The following is a 22,470-nucleotide window of genomic DNA, read 5'->3' as shown; positions in this document are numbered from 1 at the left end:
CTCCTATTATATGCTTTATGCTGGACATTTGTAAGTGTTGGTTTCAATTTAAAGTGAGAAAATATTTATCACTCAATGCTAACAATGTTAACAATGCCCACTTGTGTGATTAGAATTAGCACCAGCCAATTCACCTGCAATAATATGTTAATTTACTGGCAGGTTTTGCCATTTTTAAACTTGGAATTGAAACTAGGAGTCATGTGAATCGAATATATCATTGTTAGTTCAAAATATTCCCATTTCTACATGGGGTTGTTGTTTGTGGTGCTTGGGAGGTTCAAGTCTTTTGGACGCTGCTGTCTGGATGTTGCGTAGGACCAGGCGCAAAGAAGCAGAGCTGGTTTCATAATGTGAATGACCAAGTTGTGTGTAATTCTCTGACAAAGCCATGGCTGTAAATTGTATCATATTGAAACCAATGGGCTTTATAAATAAATTTTATAAATAAAAGCATAGAGTACAAAACCAAGAGGTTTCTCTGAACCTAAATAAAACAGTTCAATCCCACTGTGACTATGCTTCCCAATTCTGTGCATCCGAAGGATTTGTAATCTTTGTGGGGCGCTCAGAAGAGATTTACTAGAATGGCTCCAGGGACGAGGAATTAAAAGAAGTTGGGGTCATTGTCCTTAGAACCAAGAAACCTAAAGGGATTTGATGGAAGTTTATAAAGTTTTGAAGGGTTTAGATAGAATAAATAGAAACTGTTTCTAATGACTGAACAATCGATAATCAGATGGCCCATATTTAACTTCATTTAAGTTTATTGGCAAAAGAAACAGAGGCAACATGAGTGTCATGTCCATAAGATATGTAAGAGATCATAAACTGTTCAAATCAACCATTACTTTCTGTTTATTTTAAAATGGACTTTGCGGGACCAAAAACATGGCTGCTACAGGTCACATGATTTTCAAGGTGGCTGCAGTTCTGGAAACTTCCAACAGTAATTACAGGACAAAGCTCAACCCTCATCCTTGTGGAATCACACACCTATCATTGTGTGGACCCATTACAATCAATGAAATAAGGGGGCAGCAAAAAGTCTGTCTCCCCAGCCAGGGCTTATAACAAAGAGAGAGCCATTGAAACTTGTTATGCCTACAGAGGCACTAACAACCGCCATCTATCTCCTAAGGTGGACAATGGATTTTTACCAGAGGCATAGAAACTGATTGTTACCCTAAAACTGACTCCTCAGTGGGCAACAGACATGTCCTAAGCCCCTTTGGCTGTTGGAAAATGTTAACGTTACATTCTTGGACTCTGAGGGTAGTCTGCTGTTAAATATCTAGTCTGTCAACAGCAAAGCTTGGCTCCAGGCTGACAACAAAGCCTGTCTCAAGCCTAAACCTCCTCAAAGCCTGGTTCTCTGGAAGATTCCTGCTATTGCGTGTAGAGTGGACAAAGTCTCTGGGTACCAATCTCATCTTGCTGCATCATCACCAACTATAAAGGAGTGGTTATGAACAGGAATGCACTGCCAGAAAGGATGGTGGAGTAAGATTCAATCTTGGCTTTGAATTGGCTAAAACCTGAAGGAGAAAACTTTGCATGACTACAAGGAAAGGGTGGAGGCAGAGAAACTAGCCAAATTGCTCTTGCAGGGATCCAGCATGGGCTTTACAGGCCTAATTGCCTCTTTCTGTGCTGAAAATATTCTATGGTTTCACCTTTGCATCCTGATCTTTTGAACCTAAGAAAATACCGGCCCTAACGCCATTCTGTTTAAATACCTTAGATATATTCTTGAAAAGGAAACCTTTATAGGTACGGGATTCCATATGATGCTTTATAAAATAATGGCTAACAAAATAAAAAATGGATTAAAGTGATGAACTGAAATATGTTGTATTTTGTATTCATGAGTTTATATTCCAATTCTCAGCCACAGCTTTGATTCTTCTTTCTTTGATGTTGCAGAGTTACTAACATAAATTACTATGAAATTTCTCCTGAAAAACTGGTTCCCAAAATAATACATAAATTAGATGAAATTGGTCCAGAATATGTTATTACCCTCAGAGTAAGTATGTTTTGTTGTTGCATAGCACTGTTTCATCCTACTGGCATTTCCTCTTCAATATTCTCCACTTCATACATGAAGGACAATAAACTAGATGAAATTGTCCGATGTGATATTAATGTTTGCGTGAAAGACATTCATGTGAAATTTATTTCCTGTCTTAGTGATGTTGCAAGCCTATTACTAAATTTATTTATTTTTCAGAAAATGATATCGAAAGGATACAACTAATAATGTACATTATATTTTAAAGGTCAATACTGGGCATTTCCCTGTACAGACCACCTATATTACTGTTGAAATACCAGAATCCACAAAAACGGACAATCGACTACTATACCTTACTGGGGTAAATCAGGTATGCTGTGTTTATAATTGTTGAGTAATAAGCAATTAGTACCTAGCAGCATTGCAATAGCACTGAAGTTTGTCATATGACAACTGCAACTTTTGTATGAAGAACAGAGAAAATCTATGAAAATCTAATCACCCATTTCAGTTAATGGAGACTGAGTGAATAGTGAATTAGGTTCATGTGGGAATTCGGTGCATGGGGAAAGAGGTGTGGTATACATATGAATTATTCTAAGTTAATTAAGTGAGTAATTAAATTAAGTTAACTAAGTAACATAAGTAAAAATGGCAGGACAGTTGTTATGTTGCAGCTGTGTAATGTGGGAATTTTGGACACCAAGGCGATCCACGACAAACACATCTGCAGAAAGTGTAAGCAGCTAGAAGAATTTTTGATCAGGATTATTGATCTGGAAGCTGAACTGCAGACACTGCACAACATAAGGGAGGGGGAGAAATACCTAGACAGTTTGTTCCAGAAGACGGTCATACCTCTTAGAATGGGGTCGTCTGTTTTGGTCAGCAGTGAGGACAGTAGGATGTGACCATGAATGAGGCAGGTGATGGGACTGAGCAGACAGTAATGGAGGAGCCTCAGACTTTGCAATTATCAAAAGGTTTGAGGTGCTCACAACCTGTGTGGACAAAAGCGAGATCTGCAATGTGGATGAGCAGGCTGACCATGGTACCATGGTACAGGAAACCATTCAAGCAGGGGGAGCAAACAGGAATGTAGTGATAGTAGGAGACCGTATAGTGAGGGGATTGACACTGTTCTCTGCAGTAAAGAGTGAGAGTCCAGAAGGCTGTGTTGCCTGCCCTGTGCCAGGGTTTTGGACATCAGGACTGGAGAGGACTTTACAATGGGAGGGGGAGGATCCAGTCATTGTGCTCCATGTAGGTACCAATGGCATAGGCAGGACAAGGAAGGAGGTTCTGCATAGTCAGGATGAGTAGCTAGGTACCAAATTAAGAAGCAGAACCTCAAAGCTAATAATCTCTGGATTATTACCTGAGCCACGTGCAAATTGGCATAGGGCAAATAGGAATAGAGAGATGAATGCTTGGCTCAAAGACTGGTGTGGGAGAAGTGGGTTCCAGTTTGTGGGGCACTGGCATCAGCACTGAGAAAAGTGGGGGCTCTACCGTTGGGATGGTCTACACCTGAACTGTGCTGGGATGCATGTTCTTGCGAATCGCATAACTAGGGAAGCAGAAAGGGCTTTAAAGTAAACAAGGTGGGTGAGGGATCAAGCTTGGGAGATGTGGCAAATCAAGGGGTAGATTCAAGGCAGGAGAACATAGAAATTAATGTGGGAAATGAAGGTCATAGAATAATAGGAAGGGACAGGGAGATAAAACCGAAGAATACACCAGTAGTCAAGACTAGGTGTTATAAAGATAACACAAAGATAAAACTAAAAGCTCAGTATCTGAATGTGCATAGCATTCATAACAAAGTAAATGAATTGATAACGCACATTGAAATAAATAAATGTGATCCGATAGCCATTATGGAGACCTAGTTGCAAGCTGACAAGGATTGGGTCCTAAATATTGAGGGGGTATATGCTAATCAAGAAGAATAGGAAGCTACATAAAGGTGGAGGGGTAGTACTGTTGATCAAGGATGGCATTGGTGCAAAAGTTAGAGATGACCTTTGTTCAGGAGATCAGGAATAGTAGGACAAAGTATACAAGAAGAAATATTGGGTGCTTGTGATAAAGGGACAGCATAATCATGGGTGATTTTAATCTACATATACACAGGAAAATTGGATTGGCAGTAGTAGGCTGGATGAGGAGTTCATAGAATGCTTTTGATATAGTTTCTTAGAGCAGCACCTTCTAGAACCAACCAGAGAGCAGGTTATATTAAACTTGGTGTTGTGTAACGTAACAGGATTTATTAATGACCTCAGAGTGAAGGCACCCCTGGGTAACAGCGACTACAATATGATTGAATTTTACATCCAGTTTGAAAGGGAGAAGAGTGGGTCTAAGACCAGTGTTTTAAACTTAAATAAGGGCAACTATGTGGACATGAAAGCTGAGCTAGCTGAAGTGAACTGAGATACTAAGCTAGGGGATAGATCAATAGAGAAGCAGTGGCAGACATTTAAGGGGATGTTTCAGAGTATTCAGAATAAGTACATTCCTACTATAAAGAAAAATTCTAAAGGGAGGACCCACCATCTGTGGCTAACTAAAGAAATTAAGGAAAGCATCAAACTGAAGGAAAAAGCACTTAACTGTGCAAAGATGACTGGCGGGCCAGATGATTGGTCTGAATATAAAGAACAGCAGAGAATGACTAAAAGGTTAATCAGGAGAAAGAAATTATGTATGAGAGGCAGCTAGCTAGAATCGTAAAAACAAGAGTTTCTACAGGTAATTAAAAAGGAAAAGAGTAGGTAAAGTGAGTGTTGGTCCTCTAGAGAGTGACAGTGGGGAGTTAATAGTAGATAATAAGGAAATGACGGAGAAAATGAACAAATATTTTGCTTCAGTCTTCACTATAGAGGATACAAAAAAAAATTCCAGTAATAGCTGGAAGGGGTGGAAGGGGGAGGAGAAATTACAATCACATACAATCACAGGGGAAGCAGTATTCAGCAAACTGGTGGAGCTGTGGGCTGACAAGTCTCCAAGTCCTGATAGACTTCATCCTAGAGCCTTAAAAGAGGTGGCTAATGAGGTAGTAGATGCGTTTGTGTTAATTTTCCAAAATTCCCCAGATTCTGGAAAGGTTCCATTAGACTGGAAAGTGACAAATATTCAAGAAGGGAGGGAGGCAGAAAACAGGCAACTATAGGCCAGTTAGCTTGACATCTGCTGTGGGAAAGGTGTTAGAATCAATCATTAAGGGGGTGATAGCTGGGCATTTAGAGAAACTCAAGGGGCAGAACCTTATGTTCAACGAGGGGGGGTTGGGGGTGGGCAGGGCCCGCCTGCCAACGCGTAAAATGACGCAGGGTGATGTCGGGAGTGCGTCCTGACGGCACCCTGTGTCATTAAGATTTTCAGTTCGGCGGGTGCGCAGCCGAATCGGCTGCGCGCCTGCCAAACTATCAAAGGCCTGTTAAGGTCATTAAAATTAATTAACATGATTAATGGACCTGCCCGTCCAACCTTAAGGTTGGTGGGCAGGCCGGGAGCCCAGGTGGGCTTCTGAAAAAACATGAAACCTCATCCACACGTGGGATGAGGTTTCATGAGGGTATTAAAATTTTTATAAAATGTTTAAATAAAAGAAATTGACATGTTCCAGCTCATGTGACAGTGGCACATGAGTGGACATATCAGTAATTTCTTTCCCCTTCTTTACTGAAATTTTCAAACCTGAGCAGATCTCCCCAAGGCAGCACTTTGCCTCAGGGAGACCTGTGTGTTCTCTGGCGCACATGCGCAAAAGAGTGCATTCCCGGCTCAGGGAATCCACCCCCCCACCCGCCCACAAAGGGAGCACACAGCGCTTCCTGGCGGATGTCATGCTGGGTGGGCCCATCACCCCCAATGGGGGGAAAATGTTGCCCAAGGTAATCAGAAAGAGTCAGCATGGTTTTATGAAAGGGAAATCATGTTTAACCAATTTATTAGAGTTTTTTGAAGGAGTAACATGCACTGTGGATAAAGGGTAGTCTGTAGACGTGCTTTCCAGAAAGCATTTGATAAGGTGCCACATCAAAGGTTATTGTGGAAAATAAAAGCTCCTGGTGTAGGGGGTAACATATTAGCATGGATAGAAGATTGGCTGGCTGGCAGAAAACAAAGAGTATGCATAAATGGGTCTTTTTCTGATTGGCAGGAGGTGACGAGCAGAGTCCCCCAGGAGTCTGTGATGGGGCCTCAACTTTTAACAATTTATATCAAAGACTTAGATGAGGGGAGTGAAAGGATGGTAGCTAAATTTGCAAATGACACAAAGATAGGTAAGAAAGTATGTTGTGAAGAGGACATAAGGAGGTTGCAGACGAATATAGATAGGTTAAGTTAGTGGGCAAAAATCTGGCAGAAGGAGGAAAATGTGAAGTTGTTCACTTTGGCAGAAAGAATAAAAAAGCAGAATATTACTTGAATGAAAATGGCTGCAGAATCCCGAAGTGCAGAGGGATCTAGGTGTTCTCGTTCGTGAGTCATAAAGTTAGTATGCAGGTACAGCATGTAACCAAGAAGGCTAATGGAACTCTATCCTTTATTATGAGGGGAACTGAACATAAAAGTAAGGATGTTATGCTTCAGTTATACAGGGCATTGAGACCACATCTCAAATATTGTGTGCAGTTTTGGTCTCCTTATTTAAGGAAGGATATAAATGTGCTGTAGGTAGTTTAGATGGGGTTTATTAGATTGATACTAGGAATGAGCGGGTTGTCTTATGAGAAAAGGTTGGATAGACTGGGCTTGTTTCCACTGGAGTTTAGAAGAGTGAGGGGTGATCTGATTGAAGGATATAAGATCCTGAACGGTATTGACAAGGTGGACATGGAAAGGATGTTTCCTCTTATGGGTGAGTCCAGAACTAGGGGGCACTATTTTAAAATTAGGGGTCGCCCTTTTAGGACAGAGATGAGGAGAATTTATTTTTCTCAGGGAGTTGTGCGACTTTGGAATTCTCTTCCTCAGAAGGTGATGGAGGTGGGGTCACTGAATATTTTGAAGGCGGAGGGCAAGGAAATCAAAGGTTATTGGAGGTAGATAGGAATGTGGAATTCGAAACACAAACAGATCAGCCATGATCTTGTTGGATGGCAGAGCAGGCTTGAGGAGCCGAATGGCCTACTTCTGCTCCGATTTTGTATGTTTGTAGGGGTAATTTTGACTTTAGGTTATAATATTAGATACTGATACTTAACTTCAATGGAAATGTAAATCAGTTGTTTCACGCAGTCACTCAAGGCCAAAAATTCCCCCATCTGGCTGATGCTAGATCATACATACTCATTCAGTAAAATAACCTTGATGAAACACTATACATGCAGAATCCAGTAAAGCATGAACAAAAGTCTGACTTTCTTCTTCTGTCATTCTAGCTTCTCTTCCCATTAGGTAAAATTATTTTTACATTAAGTACAGTCAACAATTTATGTTTGTAATAAGGTAGACTCAAAGAAAAATAATATAAGCAGATTTATTGGTTCTTTTCACAAGTGAAATTTGTGCCTCCCTGTACATTTTTTGGTTTCTGTCATTCAAGCCATGTGTTTATAATCTTATACTTGTGCCTGTGGTGGTCACCTGTATCAATTTTCTGGTTGATTGCACTTTCGCTGATTGGTATTCTGATTGTTCTTAAGATGTTGGAAGCATCCTTGTTCCTCTTTTATTGAGCAGGATCAGGGTAAGGATATGTGTTTCTGGTGGGCACTGCTCTAAGCTGCGTGTAGATTCATAAGATTACCCCTTTAGAAGGTTTAACAGTCAACAGTGTTAGTTGATGAGGGAGTATTCTAACAAAGTTGGATATATTCCAGTACTGCAGCAATGAAAAAACTGACTCCTACCCCACAGGCATCTGTCATAATCCATCAATGCTAACTTATTCAATGAGCTATCTTTCACATTTGAGACTAATATTCATTAGCAGTGGAGTTATTAAGGACAATGTATGTTTTGTGGTTGGTCATTCAAAATAGTGATCCTGTTTGTTCTAAATTAATTACAGGAAAACAACATAAAATGTGATGTAAAACCTAATGCATTGAACATCGAACCAGAAAATCATTCCACAGCTTTTAAAAAGGAGAGTTTTCGGAATGTAAACGATTTGGTAAGGCAAAATGTTATCACCTAATATTTTAGTTCTTGGACTTGGCATTTACTTTTAGTTTGATCAATTAAACAAATGGTTGGCAATGTATGTAAATATCTTAATCTATTTTCACTACACAGCCATCAAGTATGTCCCTGACTCTGGTTACTATGGCAGCCAGGGCCCTTCTTTCTGCCAACCATGTGTCACCAAAGCCAACCGAGCAGAAATCTTGGCATGTAACGGGTATTTTGGCAGTCAGTCAGTAATGTAGAAGAACTTGGCCAACTGTTTGAAAGATGTGCTAATGCTAAAGGTAGTGATTCATCTGTGTAAGTGTTCTCTAATCAGCTATTAACAACAGTTTGAGCGGTAGTGAATAGCTGGACCATCTTGAATTCCTCCATGTCATTAACTTATAAAGCTGAAGGCCTTCCCCCAGTGATAGCTCCCTCTCAAGAGCTTGTTGTAGAGCAGACTTATGCAGCAAAACTTGATGATATGGGATACACTCTCTGGGCTGCACTGGAGAAAACCACAAGACCTGCCTAGGCATTAGAATCAGTGCTGCAAGGCTCCAGTGGTTGATACACAGAGCTGATTGTATCTACTTTCCACTGCTGAGTATAGAATTCTCACATGTGTCATCAGCCAGGTATGTATGTGAGATCCCTGGTCTCAAAGGCATCAAGATTTAACTTGTTGTGCACGATCAAACAATTGAGGAATGGAGGATTGGTGTAAGATAACTTCGTTACGCCAGCTGCTGAGCCCTGAAAGATATTTTAGTGGTAGTCAGAGATCACAGTGCACAGTGTTCAGTACCACTTGTGACTCCTCAGATATTGAAGATGTCCAGGTAGAAATGCTAATTAGCTATCCTCCTAGACACCGCAACTCCTTTCCTTCTTGGAAATAAATAGATTAGAGTATAACAGTTTACAAACCTGACATTACTAACACCTCCTTGCGATGTGACAGTTGTAATCATTGATAATCTAACTAACATCAGCATCACTGCCCTGGTCATTGGTTACAGATATGAATATCTTGCACCTTCTTCCCAGTGAAACAACCTGAGCCCCTCTTTAACAGTTAACAAGCAAGTCACCCAGGCTTGTTGTCTGCAGAATTCAGAGCCGGTCACATGACCATCTTCATTCCTCCATTTTACCCTAAATTAAAGACACAATACCAAAATGTAACAATCTTATAGACTTCATATTTGTAACAGTGTGCTCAGAAAATTGCATGTATGCTCTTCTTGGGCCTATTAATTTACTTGGTGAAAAAAGGGGGTCCATGAACAGGCTTCCTTCTATGTGCTGGCCTTCCAACAGAATGCTTATTTCTCTCCTCGTCCTCCTAGTATGCCATATGGATTAGGAGTTCAAGAGGAACTTAGGTCCTTTGTTTAGATGGTTGAAAAAGTCTCATAAAACCACCTTCACAGATAGAGGATGTACTATGTAAGACACTTGTAGCAAGTGAAATACCATTAATTTAAATTTGTCACTGGGATCAGCAGTTGGTCCCTTTAAGTAATATGTAAGACTGCTGGCTGACTCACAGAAGGACCAAGAAATGGTGCGTACAGAAGATGCTGTCACCATTGCAATGACAACACTTGGGCTCAATTTATATATATTAAGGAGGCTTCCACGTGTTGTAGAGGGGACCTGAATGCACTTTCATTTATTTACATTTGCCCCCTACCTCCCCAGAAAATTGGGTCATTCTGAAAATTGGGCGGAGGGGAAGTAAATGCCAACAAATCCTGCTTGATTTTCTGGCTGCTACTATCCTATTTTAGGATGCAAATGGAACAGCAAGCAGACCAATATTACTGCTGTAAAGTCTGGATATTTTACGGAAATTATTTTTGCTGACTGATGCGTCTCATAGTCAAAAATATCTTTCAATTTTATTTGTTTGTGCAGACCTGTGAAAATGTCAAATGTGAAAGCTTTGTGTGCACTATTAACAACCTTGACATGAACAAGGAATACGTTATTAATATTACTACGAGGATTTGGCTGAACACATTTATAAATGTAAGTACCAACCATCCGATCATTCGTTACGATGAGTTTTTCCCCAAGTTTAAATTACACTTTTTCCTAATCTTAAAAATATTTTTCATAAAAACTACAATGCTGCTCTCAGTAAGAAGTCCTAAAAATGGCAATTATTAAACTTTTTGCAAAAATTACAATTATAATATCAGAAAGGATTGGCAGTTCATCTTATTGGCAATTGTGACTGAAGATTTTAGAAATCTGTAACTAATTTACAATATATATCTATTCATTTTCCCACAGATAGGTTATAATTAATACAGAAAGCAAGATTAAATTCTTATGGTACATAAAACTAAATTTTATATTCCATTATTTGTTCTTTTTAAAATCGAATTTTTTATCTTTTACCTCCCCCCACCACCCCCACCTTCCCCGCCCTGGTCTTCTCGATCTGAACATCGCTTCTGGAGGTGGACAGCTACTCTTCTACCTTCCCTGATGCCAAGAGGCACATATCAATGACATTGGGTACCTCTCTTGTTTTCATTCCATATCTGCCTGCTACATTTGAGCTCACTTCTGCCCATTGCAGTCAGGAGTGGGAGCATTGACAGATTTTTTCCTTCCTACCCCATGGCATTGACACCAAAAGTAGCAATATTACAACTGCCCCAGCTAAGATGGTCATCACAAAATCGTTTTGGCACAGAAAGAGCCCACTCAGCCCATTGTGACTATGTCAGTTCTCCAAATGAGTAATTCATTCGGTGCCATTCTCCCACCTTGTCCCCGTAACCCTGCACATTGTTCCTTGTCAGATAATAATCCACTTCCCCCTTGAATGCCTCAATTGAACCTGTCTCCACCATGCTCTCAGGCAGTGCATTCCAGATCCTAACCACTCACTGAGTAAGAAAGTTTCTCATGCCTCCATTGATTCTTTCACCAATTATTTGAAATCTGTGCCTTCTGGTTCTTGATCCTTCCACCTCATGATTTTGAATACCACTATCAAATCTCCTCTCAATCTTATTTATCTGTCAGTAAAATGATTAAAATGTGGATTTTTTTTAACTTTATGACTTGCTGTCAGTGAGAATTGTTTAACGTAATTGGTTACGTAGCCTGCTTGAAAGCATTACTGTTGCTGGATACCGGAGATCCCCTTGAGCTGACATCGGATTCAAAGCAAGGTGGGAAATGGGAAATTCATGCTACAGAGATTGCTAATTTGGGCCAATGTTCTTTACAATGCAATCAAATAGGAGCTGGATAAGAGGTTTTGCTCAACCCACCATTTTAGATTCTTGTCCATCATGTGATTGTCTTATGTCAGGATACCACTACAGATGCTAGTACCTAGCAGCGCCAATTAATTTACTTTTTTTAAATTTATACTTTAATTAAATAAGGCAATTTTTAAGTGACCTTGAACAACTTCACACGTTTATGTAGTGTGAAACTAGTGAAATTTTTTAAACTTTACTAAGTTTTACTTTGTTTTAGGCTGACTTCCAAAGTGTAACATTGACTCCATCTGCACAGATTGATACAAGGGACTCATTACTGATCATCAAAAGCAATAAGTTAACAGTAAGTGGCCACAAAACTACCGCTGTAATTGCGTTGCAAATTTTCTTGCGTTATGTTGATATAATCATTCAGACTTAGTACAGTTAAGACTTGAAATACAGTTAAACAGAGCTTGCAACATAGAGGAGAATAACTAAAGTGGGAAGGTGCAATTGAGCAATGTATTGACAAATACCTTGAAATGACATGAGGATACTACCATTTGAACACTCAATGTCTCAGTATGAACTTTCTATGCTGATTAAACTGAATGTTAATCATTTTATTTTTATGCATTAAACATTTATATTTTAATATTCATACTGCATAATTTCAAAGACAGAGACTGAATAATCTGGAGAAAAGCAGAAACTACGTTAATGTTGATACTTCAGTGCTAGAAGCATTCAGAATGTGGAGTGTGAAATCCATGTTGGGCGGTATTACAAAATGGGCGACAGTGAATCGGCAACTGGTTTTGCACTCTGCCTAAATGTCAGACCAAGTGTAAAATGGACTCGCAATTCACTGTTGCTCAATTTGTGCTGCTGCCCAAGGGTGAATTTCACATTCATAATGTTTGAGTTAGGAAGCTGCAGAAACACAATTCATTTCAAAAGATTGGAAAGAATTTAAGGGTAAAGTTATAAACAGAAAGTTGAAGAATAGAGAAAGCTGGAGATAAAGGGGTTATTTTCAAAATTTATCTGAAGAAGATAAATTGATATCCCAGGATAACAAAATAAAATGTACTGCCGAACTGACTGTCCTGAGACCACTCAAATTGGACTTTGAGCCCCATTAATATTAGTTGGGTGTGCCCCATAGCACTTCCATTGACAGATCGCCTAGCTAAAGAAAATTAATGTTAAACCGCTTGACTCGCATAAGTAGTAGCAAAAAAGTAGGCTCTGGGGAATTGGAGCAGAAACGATGTTGGGCTGAAGGTGGGAGTTGGTGATAATTGGGATAATGAGGAGTGGCAGAGCACTCACCTTTTGCAGGCAATAGGATGCAGCAACTGCTGAGGAAACCACACCTGCTCCATTCCATGATATCCAATATCCCAGAAGGGACTTAAAATAGGTATTAGGCTTATCATTTCCATGTCTCTTGGGATATCTGAAAGATGCCCCAACTCAGCATCATCTGCAGAGGATATTGGTCCCTGAAATTGGCCCTTAGTGAATTCTTTTAACACATTTACAGGCATAATATCCAATTTCTAGCCCCAAGTTCTTACAATTGATCAGGATAGCATAGATAATTTAAAAATCATAGGCCTTTAGTTACTATAATATGATTATGTTTAAGATTATTGTGGCATTAAGCACCACTGTAAGTTTTGAGTTTGGGAGTCACAGATTATTCAAAAGGGATAGAACGCAGAAGTGATTTTAGAATAGTTTATTAAGTAGATTATTAAGAAGCAACAGTTTAAATATGATGCATAAGCTAAATACCTTCCAAAACTGAGTGCGCACTGATCACTGAAATAGGGGGTTCGTTCTTAAGCTTCCACCAGATACAATTAGTAGCATAATCAATGACTACTCTGAATCTCATGAGCGCATCACTACTAATAAGCCCTGTCCATTGTGCCTAGTCATATAAATTGGGGACAAGACTGTGACTCGAATCCCATCAATGTTTGGCTGTATGGGAAGGGATCACTGTGTTAGCTGAGTCTGAGCTGAAATGTCAAACCCTGTTAGAATTTTGGGCGAACCCTTCATTGCGCCAGGGTGAGGATTGTGGATGATGGTAGCAGAGGAGCCAGAGTTAACTAGCATTAATTGTTGACAGCCTCCATTATCAACAGTGCAGACTACCGGTCTCCTACTACCATCGTATTGGAGATGGGAAATAACCTCTCCCTGCTAGGCTGGAAGAAGTCACTGGGGAAACTGGCTTAGTGACCTGGAGGGCTGAGGCACTGTGGCAGCCATTGGCTGGGCTCCATTCCAATTCACATGGCCTCTATTGCTGCCTCCATTCTCTCTAGTCGCTGTCACAGGGTCAAGACTCATCTGTACTGCAGGAAGGGGTAACACATGAACAGGTACAGCAAGCAATTAGGAAAGCTAATAAAATGTTATCATTTATTGCATGGGGAATTGATTACAAAATAGGGAGGTTATGCTTCAATTGTACAGGGCATTGGTGACACCACATCTGGGTTATTGCGCACAGTACTGGTCTCCTTATTTAAGGAAAAAGGTAAGTGCGTTAGAAGCACTTACTAGAAGGTTTACTAGACTAATACCAGGAATGGGCAGATTGTCTTATGAGGAAAGGTTGGACAGGCTAGGCTTGTATCCACTGGAGTTTAGAAGAGTAAGAGGTGACTTGATGTGATGTGGAGTAGATGTTTCCTCTTGTTGGGGAATCTAGAACTAGGGGTCACTGTTTAAAAATAAGGGGTTAAGACAGAGATGAGATGAATTTTTTTCTCTCAGGGGGTCGTAAGTCTTTGGAACTCTCTTCCTCAAAAGGCAGTGGAGCAGAGTCTTTGAATATTTTTAAGGCACAGCTAGATAGATTCTTGATTAACAAGGGGATGAAAGGTTATTGGGGGTAGGCAGGATTGTGGGTTGAGGTTATAATCAGAACAGCCATGATCTTATTGAATGGCGGAGCAGGCTCGAGGGGTCAGTGGTCTACTCCTGCTCCTGATTTGTATGTTCGTAAGAGCACAAGAATTAGGAGCAGGAGTAGGTCACAGTGACTGTATTCTTGCTGGGGTACAACTCAAGGTAGCATTCTAGCCATCCCTCCAACTGTTTATTGCAGTCGGTAAGGACCTCACTCACCTTTGCTTTCAATTGAGCCTTTTTTTTTTGTTGATGGACCTGTTGCCTTTTTAATTTCTTCATTCATCCCCCTAGCATCCTCTATGTCAAAGGACATCTGGATATTCTGAGAGAGTTGTAAGGAGTAGTCTTTGATGCACCGCCTAGCAGTCTGTTGGACATTACATCAAATGCCTCTTGTCGTGCATTCAGATCTCTCTTGTAATGAATGAGAATGTACCACTTGGCTTCAATGACAAGTTCCATCTCAGTGATAGCCTCGAACCTGACAGCATTTTTCCACACTTGCTTCCCATATGTTGAGAGTGCAGTATTGTAAATGGTGTCTTGAAGTATGTTCCATTTTGATTATGTGCTGAAGAATGCCTGCTCAAATCAATTTGAGGGACTGTTGGTTTTTATCTGGATAGGCAGTATGGTTGATGTTGATATGAGGATTGCATTTCTGGTTTGAATCAAAAAGACTCTTTGAGGGCTGCATCCTAACCCTGGTACACACCAGGGAGTGATCTGTTAGCGCTGTGGTAGCTGCGTGTGTTGAGAATGCTGTTCAGAGTCATGTCTAGTGATGATCAGGTTCAGCAGGTGCCAATACCCTGATCTTGGATGTCTCCAGGACACTTTGTGGCATGGTTTGTTCTGAAAGAAGCTGTTAGATACACAAACTCAAAGTAGCAGCAAAACTCATGTAGTCTCTGTCCATTCTCATTTATCTTTCCCAGGCTGTGATGCCCAAGGCAGGAGAGCCATGCCTCAATGCTTGTGCACATTCTTGCACTGAAACTGCCAGTGGGTAAAGATGGTCTGATAGCAGAGCCAAACTCCCCATAGAACTGAGCTTTTGCCTTTGGAGTGGAGAACATTGTTGAAGCATAAATACGTATGAGGTTAACTTCTCTTGTTTGAAAGGCGGATGGAGAGAACACATGTTGAATCATTTGTGGGGTGTTAATCATTTAGAATAGTGAGTTCCTTACAGCGAGGCCGACATCTTGCTCACACACATCCTTTGAATGCTTCCCCTGCCAGGTGAACATGTAATACTTATCTTTCAGTGATCCACTCTCAGTGAGCCTGGTCTTTTGTAGGAATGCTACATTGATGTTCAGCCTATCAAGTTCCATGTCAATCACAGCTGTCTTAAGCATGTTATTGACCAGCTCTAAGTTATCTGTCAGTCCTGTGTACATGATCCTTAGCTTGCTAATCAGACAGTTGGCATTTTCTTTCTTTCCGTTTGTTTTGTTTGCCTGGTGCGATGGATTCCGTCTCTTGTTGCACAGAGACTTGAAGCTTCAAGCACCCAAGATGATGGATCGTGGCAGGGCAGCATCTTACTAGTTAGGAGCTGCCCAACCTGAGGTGGGCAGTGGCTGACCAGTAGGATACAATGGTGCCTTCCACTTTCGGAGACACCCCATAGCACCCATTCTGTATGTCAATTGAGTTGGGCTTATCACTCATAACAGCTATTGCCTATGCTGTAGTGAAACTAGAGCATTTTCTCCAGGACACACAAATTTATAGAGACCCTGGGCCGTCCAAACATCAGGGTCCTCCCCTCGAGCTCCCCTGTTGAGTTCAAAGGAATGCAAAGCCCTACAATCAGAACCAGCTTGGTTGTAGGAGTTGCCACAAATATGACACATTTAGACATTAGTCCACCTTTGGGCTCCACCAACAAGGTTCACTCCCTATCCTTCAACTCTTCCGAAGTATTCACTAAGTAGTTGAGCTATTCACCTATAGTTTGGTTCATAAATACTAGGGTGTGTCTACATGCTGCTGGACCTGCACACTCCATATCTGGGGGCCAGACTTCCTCCGAGTTCTCTGAAGATTTAGCCTGGGGCCGTGAGGGATCCAGTTTCCGTGTGTTGCCACAAGGAGGCACAACTGAGGATTTGCCAATGGAGAGGCTGTGTACTGACAGGGAGAGACATACACATTTGGCTCTCTTTTTCGCATTGCTGCTAGCCAATGGTATAGGACTAAAACGAGAAGCAAACTTGCACACAAAAGCAAAAAGCATGCTAACTCTCTTTACCCACACACTCAACATATTGGACACACCAATACATGGATGTACTTCCAAGATCCAATCACAAAATAACAAATATTATGTTATCCTTACAAAGTTGCAAATAAGTCCTGCCCTGGTGGGCTTCAGGGACCCCTGGTCCCTTCCCAGTTTTATCAGGGACCCCTGATCCCTTCCCCTTTTGTTCTCTATTGACAGGCACAAGGAATCTACCAGTGAGCTAAATCATACAGTCCACCATAGTTCATCAAGTCCCAGGCTTCCTCACCAATGTCCTAGCAAATATAAATTCTCACTTTGGTTCAAGACCAAAGAATTCACCCAGCAGTTCCACTGACAAACTTTGTGACTCTAATTACAGTTCTGCCCAAGCTGTAAAACTTGTATATAAACATAGTTAAAAGTAAATTAAAAGTATTAAGACCACTCATTTAGTGTTTCACAAAATAATGGATCGAGTTACGGAATTCAATCTCCAAGGCGCCAATAAAAATCCCAAAATAACATTGTGAAGATGGATGTTATTATTTTTGGGAATATGGTGGTATTCTGTAAAGAAAGCTGCATGTGTTTTCTATGTGTGTGTTTGTGATTAATTAAACTGAGGGGTGCAGGGGTTTATAGAGACAGCTTGCCTGTGGGAACTGGGAGATGAAAGGTATAGGTGCTAGACGCATGCATTTGTAATGAGAGGCTATGTTAAAGTTGGAATTACAAGTAAATAAGTTGGGTTTTAAAAATTTGCATTAGGTGAAAGGTAAAGACTTGAATTTTCAGCTTCTAAATTTCAAAGGGAGTTTAAGGGATTTTTACAACTTATAACGGTTTCAGAAGTAAACAAGGAAAGGTTATTAAATTTTATTTGATGCAAAAGTGGAGGCAATAGGAAGACATGAAAAAAACTATATTTTGGAAAAGATGAGTTTGAAGGGGTGCTTAGGACAGTGGAGCCAAGGATGAAAGGGGAAAAAAAGATATTTAAGGGAGATGTTTAGTTGAGTTAAAGTTGCTGTGTGGGGGAGATGGCCTGAGGCCAGGTTTGAGCTGAGAAAAGTCGTGAATTTGAAGCAACCATCCAGTTTCAAGCCAGGAAAGTCTTTCTTTTCAGAAAGCAGCCTGTTTCTGAACTTCTTTCAGATTTCCAAAGCAGAGTAGAAGAGAGTCAGAAGTCGTGTGGTATACTTAATTGAAATAGCGGCAGTTTTTTGCCTTGGGTAATATTACTGGATTTGTATGGTAAAAATGTAAAAGGGAGCTGTTGCTAAGTAGTTTACTTATGTGATCTGACCAAAGGGGGGTTTTGGGAATGTTCTGTAAGACTGTTCCAACTGTGTAATTTTATTCTTGTATGTTTAAGTTTTTTTTTTCTTGTTAATAAATATTTTAATTTTAAAATCTTAAAAGTGTTACTGGGATTCTATGCTTCTGGGATCAGTAGTTTCCCCCTCGTTTTCAAGATACAAAAAAACAGCTACAATCAGTAAGACAAGTTTCCCTCTGGGATTTGGCTTGCTCAGCGAACAACTTCAGCTGTGGTCGTAACATCATTTAATAAAAATGGAAATCACTGACCCTGCGGAACTGCCCTATATGGCATAAACACCCCTATTTTATTAAAACAGCATTTCAACTTGTCTTAAGTAATGCCATAGGAGATCCACTAGTATTATGTAATATATTGTAATTTGCATAGTTTAATGCTCTTGTTATCAAATTGTATATCTACCATGAGCACTGATATGGGAGATCCATTTGTTTTATATCAAAAGATAAACACACTAATCCCATGCTCCTGGCAGGGAACAGTGCTTTAAGGGAGTGTGGTGAGGAGGAGTAACACTTCTTGTATCAGACTTCCTCCAACCCATATTTCCTTCAAGCATGGCTCCTTGCTATAACCAGGAGATTTTTCAAGTTACACTCAAATCTGCATTTTCATTTTTTTGTTCCAAGTTAATACGTTTAATAAACTTTTGAACGGCATTAAGATATAACTACTTTTTACTTTAACTTTTAGATCCCAGTTAGAATAACAAAACCAATGGAAATAAAAGTAGTGCCCGTAGGAGTGATTGTGGGGAGCGTAATAGGAGGACTACTTGTACTTCTAGCTTTGATTGGTGCCTTGTGGAAAGTAAGTACCTTCTAAGTTTCGTAAACTTAGAACCAAACGATTGATTGAGATGCCAGTGAACATCGCAATCTATTTCTGATCGCTATTTTTGGGTCCTCATAAAATGCACAACAATTCCAATAGCCACACAATTCTGTAATCGGGTATCCTAATATGTAGCATGCACTTTAAAGTTGCATGTAAGTTGGTAACCTACGTGACACATGTGAGTGAGGATAATGACCAGATGATTCCATAGATTGTCTCTTACAATGCTATGTGTGAAAGTGTTTGTTCTTTTTGAAAGAACCACAAAATGTTACAATTCCGAGTGAGATCATTTGGCCCATGATGCTTGTGCTAGCTCTCTGAAAAAGGTCTCCTGTTTCCTGCGGCCCACCTCCATACAAATTAGTGAATATGGAGCTTCTTTCTTGCTCTTCCCAGAGCGGAAGATTTACCCCTCCACAAATTTGACCCTAAATAACAATTTACAACTGAGTGGATTCCATTAGTTGTACACAAGAGGAATTGTGATTTTTAAGTGCCTTTGCAATTCTCTGAATTAAATGTTTTTTTTAAAAAAAACAGCTGGGATTCTTTAAAAGAAAATACAACAAACTGGAAAAAGATGAAGAGGACAATGAAAACAACGGTGACAATGATGCTGAAGAAGAATAATGAATGATGTTTAATTTCACTGTGAATTTTATTCATTCTGTTTAGCACTACTCTTCAGTGTGAACAGCTGAATCTGCCTGCTCACAAATGATATAGAATGTCAACTCACCAAGTGAATTTAGAGAGATATTCCAGAAAAATATGAATGTTTGGTGCATTCAGTGTTTACATTTTATGGGAGTGATATTTCCACTTTTAAAGAAAAGGAAAAGTGCTTGCATTTCTTTGTAAATTGTAGAAATACAGGGCTTTGAAATGTGTTATTTCTAAGAATCCGATTTAATTTGTGTGTTGTCAATTATGAAGAAAAATGGATAATTCTCCATGTTAGTTTTAAGGGACTTCACCCATAATCCTTTGGATTTCAGAATAGTTAACATCAATGTTGCACATCAGGCTTAAAGTTGACAAATATAACATCAGTGCTCCAGATTTTACAAAATATACTTGATGCTTAAATTAGGTGATACATGGTGAGCAAAATTACATTGATCGTTGCTGAATTTTGTTCTATGGTGTCCTTTGTGAAAAAGATAAAAATAATAAAATCTACATTTTAGAATGTATTAATTTCTACCTGGCATCAACAAGAAAAAGTAAAATGTTACCATAATGCCATGTGATACCTTACCAGTTGCCACTGAAATACTGAGTGCAAATCTCTGCATTTGTGCTGCTGGCAGGAAACCTTGCCCACCGGGGGGAAAATCTCAGAGAATTGCATGCAGCCTCCCTGCAGGTTTCCAAAGTGTACTGCTGGCAGCACATCAAAAATTACCGCCATTGTCTTCATATGCACACTGGCTAAGTATTGGTCTGGTCAAAAACAGGGGCATAACATGTATCCAATAAGCGTGCCCAATACATCACAAACTAGGGAAAGTTAACCCCAGATTTAATGTTGCATTGCAATTCAAAACATACATTCTATTATTATTTAATATTTTTCTATGTTGTAAGCCAGGCTACAGTAGAATCCGCTTTTATTTTACTTGAAAAGATGCCAATTTCTCTGTATTCTGTCACATACTACGTTTCGCTATGTCAAATTTGATCAGAGTAAGAATTCAACTGAAATTGATGTGTCATATTCTAAACTCCAAGTGGCAACCTAACCATAGTCATTCCAAGTGATGAAAATCACCGTGTGAAGAGCTTAACCTACAAAAACCAAAACCACGGTGAATGCAAATTTTGGTTCAGTGGTACTTTATTATGTAAATAAAACTTTCATAATTTCTTTTGCATGATATTTGTTAAGAAATTGGGATTTTTGTGTATAATTAATTTTTGGGATTAGATCAAAATAAGAAATCTCTAACAAGTGAAAAGATTCTTCAAGTCTGGTACTGTTTTAAATAATGTGATTAGCAGTTTATGTTTCATGAGCATTAACTTTTCTGCTTCCAACATTTGAGTTTGTATTTTTATTTTGTGAACAGTGTAAAAAGAACACTGCCAAAAAACTGTTTTAAAAATGTGCTGAGGACTCTGGTAGTTTATTTGAATCTTATGTAAAAGTCAGCTATGGTGCACTGGTTGGGTCTTTGCTATTTGCACTGGTACATTTTTTTTTATATATATAATTATTTGAGTTTTCCTGCATTAAGTTTTTAATTAATATTTATTAGGTGGTTTCTTGACCAAACTTTACATTGCTGGTTTTTAAGGTGGATTGAAAATTTAAAGGGTTTTCCCATTTTGCATTAACTCCTTTTTATATGAAATGTCTCCAACTTCTGTAATTCACAGACTTTATTAAAAAAAGAACATATATAATATTGCACCTACTGTGTACTTTCTTTTACTGCCAGTGCTACCATTACCATTATAGAACAGTTCGTGAACATAATTTTTCCTGGATTTTTTTCCCACAGGGGTTTTATGCATCTGTTGCCTTTCATTTTTCTGGATGGGACATGAAAAAACCTTGGGGAGAAATTTCTCCCCGTCAAGGGAGTTGAGCAGGAGTGAGCGCGGGCAGGCGCGCAGCCATTTTACGTGGGCGGGCCAATTAAGACCCTATGCGGGCAGGGGGAGGAGGCTGAGTCAGGGCCTGCACTCTTTCGTGCATGCGCGCGAACGAGTGCAGAAATCTCCCTGAGGCACAGAGCTGCCTCAGGGGGATTTGTTTGATTTTTGAAAATTTTAGTAAAGAAAAAAAAAATTTAAAGACATGTCCCCTCATGTGACAGTGTCACACAAGCTGGTGCATGTCAATGAATTTTATTTAAAAATTTTATTAAACTTTAAAAACCATCATGAAACCTCATCCCGCCCGTGGATGAGGTTTAATGAAAAATGCGAAGGCTGTCTGGGCTGTTCGCCTGCCCGCCAACCTTAAGGTTAGACGGGCAGCTCCGTTAAGTATTTCAATTGATATTTAAATGGCCTTAATAGGGCTTTGACAGTTCGGCGGGCACGCAGCTGACTCGGGTGCGCGCCCGCGAACTGAAAGTTGGAATGACGCGCGGTGACATAGGGACGCACGCCCAACGTCACCGTGCATCATTTTACACGTCGGCGAGCAGGGCCCGCCCCCACTCACCAACCTGAAGATTCTGGCTCTTGTAATCTGATGGGGATATCCCATTATTTCAGTCATTCAGAAAATAACCCTGACCTGGGAAACACTGAAGGATGGCAAAGTTTGCGTGTGTGTGTGTGTGAGAGAGAGACAGAGAAAGAGAGTGTTTTTGGATTCTGCACTGGAGGTGCAGTGCAAGTTTTGGTAGGAAGAATAGAAAAGCAGAATATTTAAAGAAATGTTCAGACACTTGGGTGTACTCACACAAGGAGTGCAGGAAGCATCCAGGAGCGCCAAGCAATTAGGAAGGCAAATAATGCATTGGCCTTTATTGTAAGGGGATTGGAGTACAAGAATAGCTGCAATTGTAGATAGCACTTTGGTGAGACCATGCCTCGAATACTGTGTGTAATCCTAGTCTCCATATCTAAGGAACAATATCTCAAATCAAATTTCAGTGACATACAGAGAGAACAAGCCAGGATAAGTTTGAAAGAAAATTGGCGGCTGAGACTAAGACAAATATCAGAACGGAAAATTGTTATGGATAAACATATTCCATTAAGA

The 22,470-nt window shown here is 39.9% G+C and overlaps 1 protein-coding gene across 3 annotated transcripts in view; it reads left to right on the top strand.

The window, feature by feature from the left end:
- LOC144685460 (integrin alpha-2-like) overlaps positions 1-21,162 on the top strand; it is a 171,291-nt gene extending 150,129 nt beyond the window's left edge. For all 3 annotated transcript variants that reach the window (XM_078549998.1, XM_078549990.1, XM_078550007.1), the window contains 7 exons: positions 1,927-2,029; positions 2,283-2,387; positions 8,049-8,153; positions 10,076-10,189; positions 11,663-11,749; positions 18,600-18,716; positions 19,287-21,162. In XM_078549998.1, the coding sequence (XP_078406124.1) occupies positions 1,927-2,029; positions 2,283-2,387; positions 8,049-8,153; positions 10,076-10,189; positions 11,663-11,749; positions 18,600-18,716; positions 19,287-19,376 (721 nt within the window). In that variant the 3' untranslated portion in view covers positions 19,377-21,162. The remainder of the gene's footprint in view (positions 1-1,926; positions 2,030-2,282; positions 2,388-8,048; positions 8,154-10,075; positions 10,190-11,662; positions 11,750-18,599; positions 18,717-19,286) is intronic.
- Positions 21,163-22,470: the final 1,308 nt, after the last annotated feature.

Source organism: Cetorhinus maximus, chromosome 1, assembly GCF_964194155.1.
Source record: "Cetorhinus maximus chromosome 1, sCetMax3.hap1.1, whole genome shotgun sequence".
Taxonomy (NCBI): domain Eukaryota; kingdom Metazoa; phylum Chordata; class Chondrichthyes; order Lamniformes; family Cetorhinidae; genus Cetorhinus; species Cetorhinus maximus.
The sequence above is the reverse complement of the archived record's forward strand: the minus strand, read 5'-3'. Positions and strand labels throughout refer to the sequence as shown.